Raw genomic sequence first — 13,374 nt, forward strand, 5'->3', positions numbered from 1 at the left:
CTTCTGCTACCCCTGCCTACGGGTTCACCCTGGAGGGGGCACGGCAGACAATGCTTGGAGATGACTGGTGTCACAGATATGCAGCATCTCTCTGAGAACACACAGAAACATGAGCTGTGGAAGATCCACACGGGTAGCTGCTGGAGGTCTTTTGGGAGGGGGAACATTGCCCCTCCACTGGATGAGGGATACAGGCTAGCTGTTCGTCGCCACAATGGTGAGGTGAGCCAGAACCGCCACGTCCTCAACCGGCTGTTCCAGTGTGTGAAATTCTGCGGGGTGTTTGAGCTGGCTTTGCGAGGCAAAGATGAAACTGAGGGCTCCACCAACCCTGGCATCTTTCTCGGACTGCTCGACTTCGTGGCTCAGTTAGATGAAGCTGTTGATGAGCATCTGAAACAGGCTACGGTGTTCAGTCAGTGAATACCTGAATGCTGCCCCTGTCTTTATGTGGTTCTGAACATATCTGTTGGCCTGTTGATCAGTTTTACATCATTGGATTCATGTAAATAATGAATATAATAAGTAGAATCATTTCTTGGACCCACACCATTTCTGCTTCTAGAGGCTCCTGATGCAGCTTTGCTCCTCAGCTGTCCAGCTGTCCCTTCTGGAGCGAGAGGGGTCTCTGTCTGAGTTCATCTTCTAACCACTAATTGATATGGGCTTTCTTAATGTACCTATTGAATGGGCCACCTTTATCATTATCAGAAAAATATTGGCCCCGAGTTTCTTTCAGGGGCCGCCACTGGAGGAGAGAATACCGATATATGTGGAGGTGTATATATACAGTGGTATGCAAAAGTTTGGGCACCCCTCTGAGATTTCATGACAATTTGCTTTTCCTTTATAATAGAAGATCACAGCAACAACATTTGTTTTCCTACAAAGATGTAGACGTTTTAGTGTTTTCCAGACCAAAATTCTTCGGGTAGCATTACATAGTTTTATTATAATAAAATCAAATGCAAAAAATGGGATGTGCAAAAGTTTGGGCACCCTTATAAATAGCATTCATTTCAACACCTGTACGGATTTATAGCTGACAGGTTGCTGCACAAAATTGCTTTGATTAGCTCATTAGACCTTCAATTACAAAGACAGGTGGAACCAATCATGAAAAAGGCTATTTAACATAGGTAATAGCTGGCTGTGCCTGGCCTAGGTTCTTTCTTAGGGAGTGGCAAGATGGGGACCTCAAAACAACTCTCCACTGACCTGAAAGCTAAGATAATCCAACATTATAAATTAGGAGAAGGGTACAAAAAATTATCTGACAGGTTTAAACTGTCTGTCTCCACAGTCAGAAACGTAGTTGTGAAATGGAAGGCCACAGGAACAGTCCGTGTGAAGGAAAGATGTGGTAGGCCGACAAAAATAGGGGAAAGGCACAGGCGAAGGATGGTGAAAATGGTCACAGAGAAGCCACAGACCACCTCCAGAGAACTACAACAACATCTGGCTGCTGATGGTGTAGTTGTTCACCGTTCCACAATCCAGCGTACTTTGCACCAGGAAGAGCTCATTGGAAGGGTGATGTGCAAAAAGCCTTTCCTGAGTGTTAATCACAAGAAGAGTCGCATGAGGTATGCAAAAGCACATCTGGACAAGCCAGAAGCATTTTGGAACAAAATACTGTGGTCAGATGAGACCAAGATTGAGTTATTTGGTCATAACATGAACAGGTATGCATGGCGAAAAAAACACACTGCATTCAATGAAAAGAACTTGTTGCCCACTGTAAAATTTGGTGGAGGATCTATCATGTTATGGGGCTGTGTGGCTAGCACAGGTACTGGAAAACTTGTTAAAGTTGAGGGCCACATGAATTCCTTACAGTACCAGGAGATTCTTGACAAGAATGTTCTAGAGTCAGTCACAAAGTTGAAGCTACGCCGGGGTTGGATTTTTCAGCAGGACAATGATCCTAAGCACCGATCAAAATCCACCAAGGAATTCATGCAGAAGCACAGGTACAATGTTCTGGAATGGCCATCCCAGTCCCCAGACCTTAACATCATTGAAAATGTATGGATTTATTTGAAGAAGGCTGTCCATGCACGGAGGCCAAGAAACCTGACTGAACTGGAGACGTTTTGTGTGGAAGAATGGGCCAAAATACCACCTGCCAGGCTTAAGGGACTTGTCTGTGGCTACAGGAGGCGTCTACAGGCCGTTATTGCAGCAAAAGGAGGCAATACTAAATATTAATGGAATTATTTCTTAGGGGTGCCCAAATTTATGCACATGCCTATTTTTGTTTGAATGCACATAAACATGTTTCTGTTTGACCAATAAAAGTTATTTCACTACTGAGATGTTTCTGTTACCATAAGGTATAACATATGTTAAAATGAAGTTGCTGCTTCAAAAGCTCAGCAAGTGACAAACTGATGCAGTGGTTTTCCTAAGGGGTGCCCAAACTTTTGCATACCACTGTATGTAAGTAAGAGTGAAAATACATGTATGTAAAAGGAGAATGTATGTGTGTGAGAAGGCCAGAATGAATTACGGCCTGTACGCCCCCTCATAGAAATACAAACACACACACACACACACACACACACACACACAGAGGTGCTTTAGACCTGGCTGTGACTCTCCATCAGGATTTTATCAGACTGGGACTCACTGTGGGTTCTGTTCTGGTTCTGGTCCAAAAACCTGGAACTTTCTTTCAGTCAGGATGGACCTGCACCCCGTCCACACACACACACACACACACACACACACACACACACACACACACACACACACACACACACACACACACACACACACACACACACACACACACACACACACACACACACACACACACACACACACACACACACATGTTATTGCTGAAACAGACCTTTAGTACAAACTTTGGGGTAAGTTTGTGTGTAGTGCTGCGTACCTGGACTCACATTCAGGTTCAGGTGGACTCAAGTCCAGAGGTTCAGGTTCAGGTCCCGACTTATAAGTCGGGACCTGAACCTGAACCCATGGCTTGTGTGAGTAACTTATTGTAAGCTAATTATCAATGGAAAATAAACTCATAATCAATTCAAACTCGTCCGGTGTTTTGTGTTCCCTGCTCCCGTCCTTCCAACTTGTGTCCACATTTCTCTACAAAGTACAAATATTTAAAAGAGTGACAAACACTTTTTGCCCCTTAGTCTACAAATGACTTATGACATCAACTACAGTAAACCACTAGTGTACTACAAAGCTCAAACCTGTATTTCATTCACCAAACTAAAGTAACTGAACCCAAAGCTCCCCGCACAAGAGAAGATGAGGCTGAATAAACGCCCTAGTCGGCTAGTCCCGATGCTGCTGCTAGTATATCTTATAATATAAAGCTAAGAAAGCCTGTTTAAAATGAAAGCCTGTTTAAAATGAAAGCCTGTTTTCCAAACAGTATTGCTCAGTTTACCTCGATCCTTGTTATTTTGCTCGCCAAACATCGCCGCCAATGAGGCTGAGGCTGTGTGTGGAGTATTTTCTATTTTGTGGTTTCGCCTCAAGTGCCTCGCTATGTCCGATGTTCCCCCAGCACACTTGATCACTTTGCCGCACAGGTTACACTTGGCAGTATCTAGCGGCAGTTTCGTCACATGATCCCACACCTCACTGGATTCAAAGCCCCGCGGCATTCTGTTTACATGACCCGTGACGCCGTAGACCAAACAAAGGAGTTAGCTACACTACCAAATATCCAATATGGTGACCACAGCAGCCCACACTTTCCACTATGTCTAAGCCAATCAAATCGCTAGCTTCCCTTGACGTCACACAGATGTCGCGAGCAGTTGCGATATTTTGCGAGACTTGGTGAGTTCAGTAAGGGCCGCCATATCAGAAGCCCACACGATGCTTTTCGTCTTTTCTCAGCGCAAATTTCTCGATCTATGAAAGGTTTTAGATGGTTTAGAATAAAAAGGAGAATATATAAGTGCTAGTTTTTTTACAAGTCCAGTACCGGTTCGGCTTACTGGTACGCAGCACTACGTGTGTGTGTGTGTGTGTGTGTACCTTGGTGCCATGACAGACTCGGCACATCTCCGTTGGAGCGGAATCTGCCCTGCTGAAGTCAGGAGACAGCGGACAGGAAGTGAGCTGTGATTGGACGTTCAGTCGCTCAGTGTCCAATCACAGCTCTGCACAACATACTAAACACGGTCCCCTCTGATGGGGATTATGAGGTATTTTATTGTGAAGGGCGGACGGAAACAGCCCACAGGTGCCCCCCCCTCTGGGTGCCTGATACTTGTTGCCACAGACAGACAGATGTTTACCAGCAGCTGTGCTTCCTCCCTCCTCTCGCTCCACGGCTCCACAGTCTCGGACCTCACAGAACCTGGTTCAGATTGTAGGACAGAAGCCGGTTTACTTTCACAACAGTCCCTGTACCTCCTGCAGTGTGACTCTGTGGGATCAGGACTACAGACCTGTGCAGGGACCGGATGATGTCCACAACAGTGTCATCGAGGAGGTCCACACCTGTCCTGCTGGTCTGCAGCAAACCAAGAGGGGGGGTTGAGTGGACCTGCTCTCTGGATTTAGGACGAGCCGAGAGGCCTCCCTGCGAGGAAAATCATAAAAGGTGATCCACATGGACTTAAAAAGGACAAGAGACGGCCCAGGGAAAGAAGAGGTGGTCCAGGGAGACAAGAGGTGGTCCAGGAGGACAAGAGGTAGTCGAAGATGACAAGAAGTAGTCGAGGATGACAAGAGGTAGTCCAGGGAGACAAGAGGTAGTCCAGGGAGACAAGAGGTAGTCCAGGATGACAAGAGGTGGTCCAGGAGGACAAGAGGTAGTCCAGGATGACAAAAGGTAGTTCAGGATGACAAGATGTAGTCCAGGGAGACAAGAGGTAGTCCAGGGAGACAAGAGGTAGTCCAGGATGAATAGAGGTAGTCCAGGATGACTAGAGGTAGTTCAGGATGACAAGAGGTAGTCCAGGATGACAAGAGGTAGTCCAGGATGACAAGAGGTAGTTCAGGATGACTAGAGGTAGTCCATGATGACTAGAGGTAGTCCAGGATGACAAGATGTAGTTCAGGATGACAAGATGTAGTCCAGGATGACAAGATGAAGTCCAGGATGACAACAGGTAGTCCAGGATGACAAGAGGTAGTCCATGATGACAAGAGGTAGTCCAGGATGACAAGAGGTAGTCCATGATGACTAGAGGCAGTCGAGGATGACAAGAGGTAGTACAGGATGACAACAGGTAGTCCAGGATGACAAGAGGTAGTCCATGATGACTAGAGGCAGTCGAGGATGACAAGAGGTAGTCCAGGATGACTAGAGGTAGCTCAGGATGACAAGATGTAGTCCAGGATGACAAGAGGTAGTTCAGGATGACTAGAGGTAGTCCATGATGACTAGAGGTAGCTCAGGATGACAAGATGTAGTCCAGGATGACAAGAGGTAGTTCAGGATGACTAGAGGTAGTCCAGGATGACTAGAGGTAGCTCAGGATGACAAGAGGTAGTCCAGGATGACAAGAGGTAGTCCAGGATGACAAGAGGTAGTCCATGATGACTAGAGGCAGTCGAGGATGACAAGAGGTAGTCAGGATGACTAGAGGTAGTCCATGATGACTAGAGGTAGTCCAGGATGACAAGATGTAGTCAGGATGACAAGAGGTAGTCCAGGATGACAAGAGGTAGTCCAGGATGACAAGAGGTAGTCCATGATGACTAGAGGTAGTCCAGGATGACAAGATGTAGTCCATGATGACTAGAGGCAGTCAGGATGACAAGAGGTAGTACAGGATGACAACAGGTAGTCAGGATGACAAGAGGTAGTCCATGATGACTAGAGGCAGTACAGGATGACAAGAGGTAGTCCAGGATGACAAGAGGTAGTCCAGGATGACTAGAGGCAGTCAAGGATGACAACAGGTAGTCATGTGACTAGAGGTAGTCCAGGATGACTAGAGGCAGTCGAGGATGACTAGAGGTAGTCCATGATGACAACAGGTAGTTCAGGCTGACAAGAGGTAGTCCAGTGATGACTAGAGGCAGTCATGAGGATGACAAGAGGTAGTTCAGGATGACAAGAGGTAGTCCATGATGACAAGAGGTAGTTCAGGATGACTAGAGGTAGTCCATGATGACAAGAGGCAGTCGAGGATGACAAGAGGCAGTCAAGGATGACAAGAGGCAGTCAAGGATGACAAGAGGTAGTTCAGGATGACAAGAGGTAGTCCATGATGACAAGAGGTAGTTCAGGATGACAAGAGGTAGTTCAGGATGACAAGAGGTAGTTCAGGATGACTAGAGGTAGTCCATGATGACAAGAGGCAGTCGAGGATGACAAGAGGTAGTTCAGGATGACAAGAGGTAGTCCATGATGACAAGAGGTAGTTCAGGATGACAAGAGGTAGTTCAGGATGACAAGAGGTAGTTCAGGATGACTAGAGGTAGTCCATGATGACAAGAGGCAGTCGAGGATGACAAGAGGTAGTTCAGGATGACAAGAGGTAGTTCAGGATGACTAGAGGTAGTCCAGGGAGAGAAAGAGGAAAAAGAAGACAATGGATGCAATGATCACATTAGCTGTGATTGAGGACTCCAGGACTTGGTGGAGATTTAGGTGGACTAACAGACCTGGGAACCAGGCTGTGACAGAGAGCAGGACCTACCGCTGAAATGTCCAGGTACTGACAGCGCTTCCTGACTTTGTCATTCACTGATGACAGAAGGGACAACACCTGATCTGGAGACACCTGCAGACAGACAGACAGACAGACAGACAGACAGACAGACAGACAGACAGACAGACAGACAGACAGACAGACAGACAGACAGACAGACAGACAGACGGACAGACACATTGAAGGTGGACCTCTTGTTGTCTATAGACCCTGTTGGACATCCTGACAGCAGCTCACAGTAAAGCAACAGCACTGTAACCACACTGTTATTACTTTGAACCTGTGTGTACCTGTGTGTGTACCTGTGTGTGTACCTGTGTGTGTACCTGTGTGTGTACCTGTGTGTGTACCTGTGTGTGTACCTGTGTGTGTACCTGTGTGTGTACCTGTGTGTGTACCTGTGTGTTCTCCAACATCCTCTTCAGATCTTCCAACCTGCTGCTGATGGCCGAGTGATGCTGGTTACTGCTGGCTCCCTGCAAAGTCCATCATGTTCAGACAGACAGACAGACACAGACAGACAGACAGACAGACAGACAGACAGGCAGACAGGCAGGCAGGCAGGCAGGCAGGCAGGCAGGCAGGCAGGCAGGCAGGCAGGCAGACAGACAGACAGACAGACAGACAGACAGACAGACAGACAGACAGACAGGCAGGCAGGCAGGCAGGCAGGCAGGCAGGCAGACAGGCAGGCAGGCAGGCAGGCAGGCAGGCAGGCAGGCAGGCAGGCAGGCAGGCAGGCAGGCAGACAGACAGACAGACAGACAGACAGACAGACACCTCAGCCTTGATGTGAACTTGTGTGCTGCAGATGATTTTCTGGATCTTCTCGATGAAATCCACCTCAGACTTCAGGAGGGAAAGTTTCTCCTCTAAACTCCTGGACGCCTCCTTCAGCTGCGGAGGGAACTCCATTTATAGTCATCTATTGTAGCGTCAAACAGGTTCTCCATATGTACAGTATGTAGTGTCTCTACTTTAAAGAGTCCTCTCCTGCTGATGTTCAGGTGTATATCAGTATGTAGAGTCTCTACTTTAAAGAGTCCTCTCCTGCTGATGTTCAGGTGTATATCAGTATGTAGAGTCTCTACTTTAAAGAGTCCTCTCCTGCTGATGTTCAGGTGTATATCAGTATGTAGTGTCTCTACTTTAAAGAGTCCTCTCCTGCTGATGTTCAGGTGTATATCAGTATGTAGAGTCTCTACTTTAAAGAGTCCTCTCCTGCTGATGTTCAGGTGTATATCAGTATGTAGTGTCTCTACTTTAAAGAGTCCTCTCCTGCTGATGTTCAGGTGTATATCAGTATGTAGAGTCTCTACTTTAAAGAGTCCTCTCCTGCTGATGTTCAGGTGTAGATCAGTATGTAGTGTCTCTACTTTAAAGAGTCCTCTCTTGCTGATGTTCAGGTGTATATCAGTATGTAGTGTCTCTACTTTAAAGAGTCCTCTCCTGCTGATGTTCAGGTGTATATCAGTATGTAGAGTCTCTACTTTAAAGAGTCCTCTCCTGCTGATGTTCAGGTGTATATCAGTATGTAGAGTCTCTACTTTAAAGAGTCCTCTCCTGCTGATGTTCAGGTGTATATCAGTATGTAGAGTCTCTACTTTAAAGAGTCCTCTCCTGCTGATGTTCAGGTGTATATCAGTATGTAGTGTCTCTACTTTAAAGAGTCCTCTCTTGCTGATGTTCAGGTGTATATCAGTATGTAGTGTCTCTACTTTAAAGAGTCCTCTCCTGCTGATGTTCAGGTGTATATCAGTATGTAGAGTCTCTACTTTAAAGAGTCCTCTCCTGTTGATGTTCAGGTGTATATCAGTATGTAGAGTCTCTACTTTAAAGAGTCCTCTCCTGCTGATGTTCAGGTGTATATCAGTATGTAGCGTCTCTACTTTAAAGAGTCCTCTCCTGCTGATGTTCAGGTGTATATCAGTATGTAGAGTCTCTACTTTAAAGAGTCCTCTCCTGCTGATGTTCAGGTGTATATCAGTATGTAGTGTCTCTACTTTAAAGAGTCCTCTCCTGCTGATGTTCAGGTGTATATCATTATTTAACAGGGACTCTTTAATGAGGGTTAAAGGTCAAACCTGCTGTAAACTCTGGGACTCGAGCGCTTCCAGCTCGGAGGAGATGGACTCCTCTGTGGCACTGATGTGCTTGGTCTCCTCCTTCAGCCTCCTCTGAAACACCTTCACTTCCTGAGGAGCAAAATCCCCTCCTTCACTGAACAACCTGAACAAAGGAGGAGGGTCTCTTTAGCTCCCGAGCTTCCTGTGTGTGCGAGGACAGAGGGAGGGGGTGGTTACCTGAATGAAGTGAGGAGCTGTGCCGTTCTGCTCCTGACCTCCTGCAGTCGGGACTGAACCGTCTGTCTGCAGGAGGTCTGACTGCGCTGAGTGTGTTTGATATGTCTATCCAGACAGTCCTGCAGGGTGGAGCTCACAGCCAGCAGCCTGCAGACAGAACAGAGTGTGTGTGATATCTCAGTATAGAGATTGTGTGTGTGTGTGTGTGTGTGTGTGTGTGTGTGTGTGTGTGTGTGTGTGTGTGTGTGTGTGTGTGTGTGTGTGTGTGTTATCTCATGTGGAGTGTGTGTGGTTTCATATATTGGTACGAATGCTCATGTTGGGTTGCTGTGGTTACCGGGGGCTGCTGTCTGCTGACAGGACGTCCCCCTCCATGCTGGACAGACGGACGGAGAGCTCCTGGTTCCTCCGACTGACGGAGGCCTGCAGCTCCTGCAGCTCCACCCGGCAGGAGGACAACACCTCCCTCACCTCCTCACAGTGAGCATCCACCTGCTGCCTGTGGAGCTGCAGCTCAGCTGAGACACACACACACCCACACCCACACACACACATACACACACACTGTTTTCATTCTGTTGGTGAGCTGAGGTTGATGCTAACCTTATAACCAGGTGTGTGTGTGTGTGTGTGTGTGTGTGTGTGTGTGTGTGTGTGTGTGTGTGTGTGTGTGTGTGTGTGTTTATGGGTGTGTGTGTGTGTGTGTGTGTGTGTGTGTGTGTGTGTGTGTGTGTGTGTGTGTGTGTGTGTGTGTGTGTGTGTGTGTGTGTGTGTGTGTGTGTTACCCAGGCGGGGCAGGTAGATGTGAGTCTCGATGTGTTGGGGGTGTAGCTGCTGCAGGAGGACTTCCTGCTCTGTGCGTAGCGCCTCCTTCCTTTCTGTTACCATGGCAACCGCCGAGCTCAGGACGTCACGGAAACGCTGCTCCAGGTGATCCAAGAACAACTGTGTGTACCCGCTAAGAGCGTGTGTGAGCAGCTCTGCAGGAAACAGGCTCAGATGAGGTTCCCCCCCGAGGTCAGGGGCGGGGCATCTGAAGGCAGGACCACTGTAGGCCACGCCCCTCGCTGATGTAAATGTAACAAAACTGCTGAGGTCCCAGAACTCCATCAGAGAGGACTCAGCCTACACACACACACACACACACACACACACACACACACACACACACACGTCAGTGGGTCCATTCATTTCTTTACAGCACACTGGTGGATACTGGTATTTCCAAAACAACTAATCCAGCATGTTTATCCAGAGCAATCAGAAGTGGAGCATTACCTCAGTCAGCCAATCCTGGGAGGGCTGGGCGGGGTGTGTGTGGTTCTCAGAGCTGATTGGATGATTGTCTGGTTTCCTGTTGTCAGCACCCTCACTGGCTTCTACACAAACACAGCAGTTCAGAGGGACCACCGTTCATGATGATATATGTAATATGAACCCTGAGCACAGACTGACCCGGGGTGGGGGGGGCGCAGTATGATGGGAGGAGGTCCTGCAGGTCTTCTGGACTCTGAGGAGGAAGACCCCTGGACTTTAGTATCACCCACAATGCACTGTACCTGTCTGGGTGTTTTATTGTGAAAGGTCAGAAGGAAAGAGGACCTGCTGCTTTAACGGGTTCAGTTGCTGCTATGGTTACCAGCAGGTGTGGGTGTGTGTGTGTGTGGTTGCCGTGGTTACCGGTGTGTAGGTGTGTTTGAGGTGGAAGAAGGAGCTGACGCTGCTGCTGTAGGAGAGGAGCTCCTCTAGGAGCCGGGGGGGGAGACGCTCCAACACCTCCCCCTGATCAGAGACACACTGTCTGCAGCTGCACACACACACACACACACACACACACACACACACACACACACACACACACACACACACACACACACACACACACACACACACACACACACACACACACACACACACACAGTCTTGTTTCACCTTGTTTGCAGGTATTGGACACTTAGCATTAGCATTAGCATGTGTGCTGCAGTACCTGTGTCTGACATCCTGCAGGTATTGGACACACCTCTCCAGGCTGGTCTTCAGAGCGTCCTCGCTGCTCCCCTGACGGAGCGCCCCCAGCAGGTCGTCAAGATGCACCTTCTTCTTCTGAGGGCAAATCAGAACAGCATCATGGGAGCCCTTTACCTGTGGACTTGTCCTACCTCAGAGACACATAGTGAGGGGCTCACCTGTGTGTTTCGCTGCTGTGAGCGTCGCAGGTCCTCCAGGTGTTGTTTTATTTCTTCTTCTCTGGTCTCTAACCTGCGGCTGTGCTTCTCCCATAGCAACGCTGCCCCTCGCATCACAACAAACAAACACCTGCTGAGACCGAGAGCACGACGGGCAGCAGAGTCACTGCAGCGCTGCAGATCGACAGGTAGAGGGAGAGACAGGTTACAGACAGACAGACAGACAGACAGACAGACAGACAGACAGACAGACAGACAGACAGACAGTATCACTGACCTCTAAAGCAGCCAATCGCTCTTCAACCTGACTTTGGCTTCTTCCAATCAGAGTGAGGAGCTGAGAGTTGATGAGGTCACTCACTTCCTGCTCTGAGAGCTGCAGAGCTGAGAGCGCCCCCTGCAGGAGAACACATTCAAAACTAATAATATATATACCTATATATATATATATACATATATATATATATATATATGTATATATATATATATACCTATATATATATATATAAACATATATATATATAGGTATATATATATGTTTATATATACCTATACATATATATATACCTATATATATATATATACATATATATATATAGGTATATATATATGTTTATAATGTGTGTCTTCACCTCATAGCTCTCCACCTCAGCCAGTCGATCCTGCCACCTCTGTTCATAACAACAACGCAGCTGATGCAGGAAGTCAGTGTGAAGAGTGTCTATAACACACACACACACACACACACACACACACACACACACACACACACACACACACACACAGGGATGCTCAGGTAGGCCTATCATGTTCAGATTGTGTGTCTGTCTGTGTCTGTCTGTAAATACTGAGGTGTGTTACCGATCTGTTGATTGACAGCTCTCAGCTGGTTGAACCAATCAGAGACCAGGACAGTGGAGCAGGAGGGCGGGACCAGAGAACTGAAACAGAGACACTGATTGGACGGCTGCACCACAGTGTGACCCTGATGAACGAATGACTCGAAATAGGAAGCAGCATCAATGCATTCCTGCAGGTGATGCAGCAGCTGCATGTTAGCCTATCGTGGGAGCATCACAAACCAGGTGCTGTAGAGGATGTCCTCTCGCTGTTTGGTCAGGTGCTGTTTCCCCTTCTGAAGCAGCAGAGCCGAGAGCAGCGGCTCCTCCTCACTGCTGCAGAGACTCCTGCAACACAAACACACCTTATCATCAGTCTATCCCAGGTCAGACCCTCAGCCCTCAGCACCTGAAGCCGTCTATAACCTGGTTCCTCACCCACTGAAGCGGTCTATAACCTGGTTCCACCTGAAGTAGTCTATAACCTGGTTCCACCTGAAGCCGTCTATAACCTGGTTCCTCACCCACTGAAGCGGTCTATAACCTGGTTCCACCTGAAGTAGTCTATAACCTGGTTCCACCTGAAGCCGTCTATAACCTGGTTCCTCACCCACTGAAGCGGTCTATAACCTGGTTCCACCTGAAGCCGTCTATAACCTGGTTCCACCTGAAGTAGTCTATAACCTGGTTCCTCACCCACTGAAGCGGTCTATAACCTGGTTCCACCTGAAGCCGTCTATAACCTGGTTCCACCTGAAGCCGTCTATAACCTGGTTCCTCACCCACTGAAGCGGTCTATAACCTGGTTCCACCTGAAGCCGTCTATAACCTGGTTCCACCTGAAGAAGTCTATAACCTGGTTCCACCTGAAGAAGTCTATAACCTGGTTCCTCACCCACTGAAGCGGTCTATAACCTGGTTCCAGCTGAAGTGGTCTATAACCTGGTTCCAGCTGAAGTGGTTTATAACCTGGTTCCAGCTGAAGTGGTCTATAACCTGGATCCTCACCCACTGAAGCGGTCTATAACCTGGTTCCAGCTGAAGCCGTCTATAACCTGGTTCCTCACCCACTGAAGCGGTCTATAACCTGGTTCCAGCTGAAGCCGTCTATAACCTGGTTCCTCACCCACTGAAGCGGTCTATAACCTTAACCTGGTTCCCACTGAAGCGGTCTATAACCTGGTTCCACCTGAAGTGTTCTATAACGTGGATCCTCACCCACTGAAGCGGTCTATAACCTGGGTGACTCTGGTCCTCTTCCAGCGGTTCAGGCAGTCCTCCCAGTGCAGACGGAGGAGGTTCTCTTGCTGCAGGTTCTCCTCCTGGAGGCGCAGCAGCAGACGGGCGACGCTGCGACGGTTTGCCAGGAGAGACTGGTTCAACACTGAAA

General features: G+C 48.0%; 1 protein-coding gene across 1 annotated transcript in view; it reads right to left on the minus strand.

The window, feature by feature from the left end:
* ccdc180 (coiled-coil domain containing 180) overlaps positions 1-13,374 on the minus strand; it is a 21,303-nt gene that overhangs the window by 6,371 nt on the left and 1,558 nt on the right. Inside the window, exons 2-22 of the mRNA XM_063897504.1 lie at positions 13,203-13,368; positions 12,228-12,332; positions 12,007-12,086; positions 11,778-11,866; positions 11,423-11,542; positions 11,146-11,319; positions 10,947-11,062; positions 10,640-10,766; positions 10,415-10,469; positions 10,238-10,338; positions 9,745-10,084; positions 9,297-9,477; positions 8,960-9,106; positions 8,741-8,885; positions 7,437-7,553; positions 7,055-7,132; positions 6,645-6,728; positions 4,440-4,573; positions 4,287-4,348; positions 4,024-4,075; positions 2,633-2,692 (exon numbers count right to left, since the gene is read on the minus strand). Of these exons, the coding sequence (XP_063753574.1) occupies positions 2,633-2,692; positions 4,024-4,075; positions 4,287-4,348; positions 4,440-4,573; positions 6,645-6,728; positions 7,055-7,132; positions 7,437-7,553; positions 8,741-8,885; positions 8,960-9,106; positions 9,297-9,477; positions 9,745-10,084; positions 10,238-10,338; positions 10,415-10,469; positions 10,640-10,766; positions 10,947-11,062; positions 11,146-11,319; positions 11,423-11,542; positions 11,778-11,866; positions 12,007-12,086; positions 12,228-12,332; positions 13,203-13,368 (2,533 nt within the window). The remainder of the gene's footprint in view (positions 1-2,632; positions 2,693-4,023; positions 4,076-4,286; positions 4,349-4,439; positions 4,574-6,644; positions 6,729-7,054; positions 7,133-7,436; positions 7,554-8,740; positions 8,886-8,959; positions 9,107-9,296; positions 9,478-9,744; positions 10,085-10,237; positions 10,339-10,414; positions 10,470-10,639; positions 10,767-10,946; positions 11,063-11,145; positions 11,320-11,422; positions 11,543-11,777; positions 11,867-12,006; positions 12,087-12,227; positions 12,333-13,202; positions 13,369-13,374) is intronic.

This window comes from Eleginops maclovinus, chromosome 12 (assembly GCF_036324505.1).
Source record: "Eleginops maclovinus isolate JMC-PN-2008 ecotype Puerto Natales chromosome 12, JC_Emac_rtc_rv5, whole genome shotgun sequence".
Lineage (NCBI taxonomy): Eukaryota > Metazoa > Chordata > Actinopteri > Perciformes > Eleginopidae > Eleginops > Eleginops maclovinus.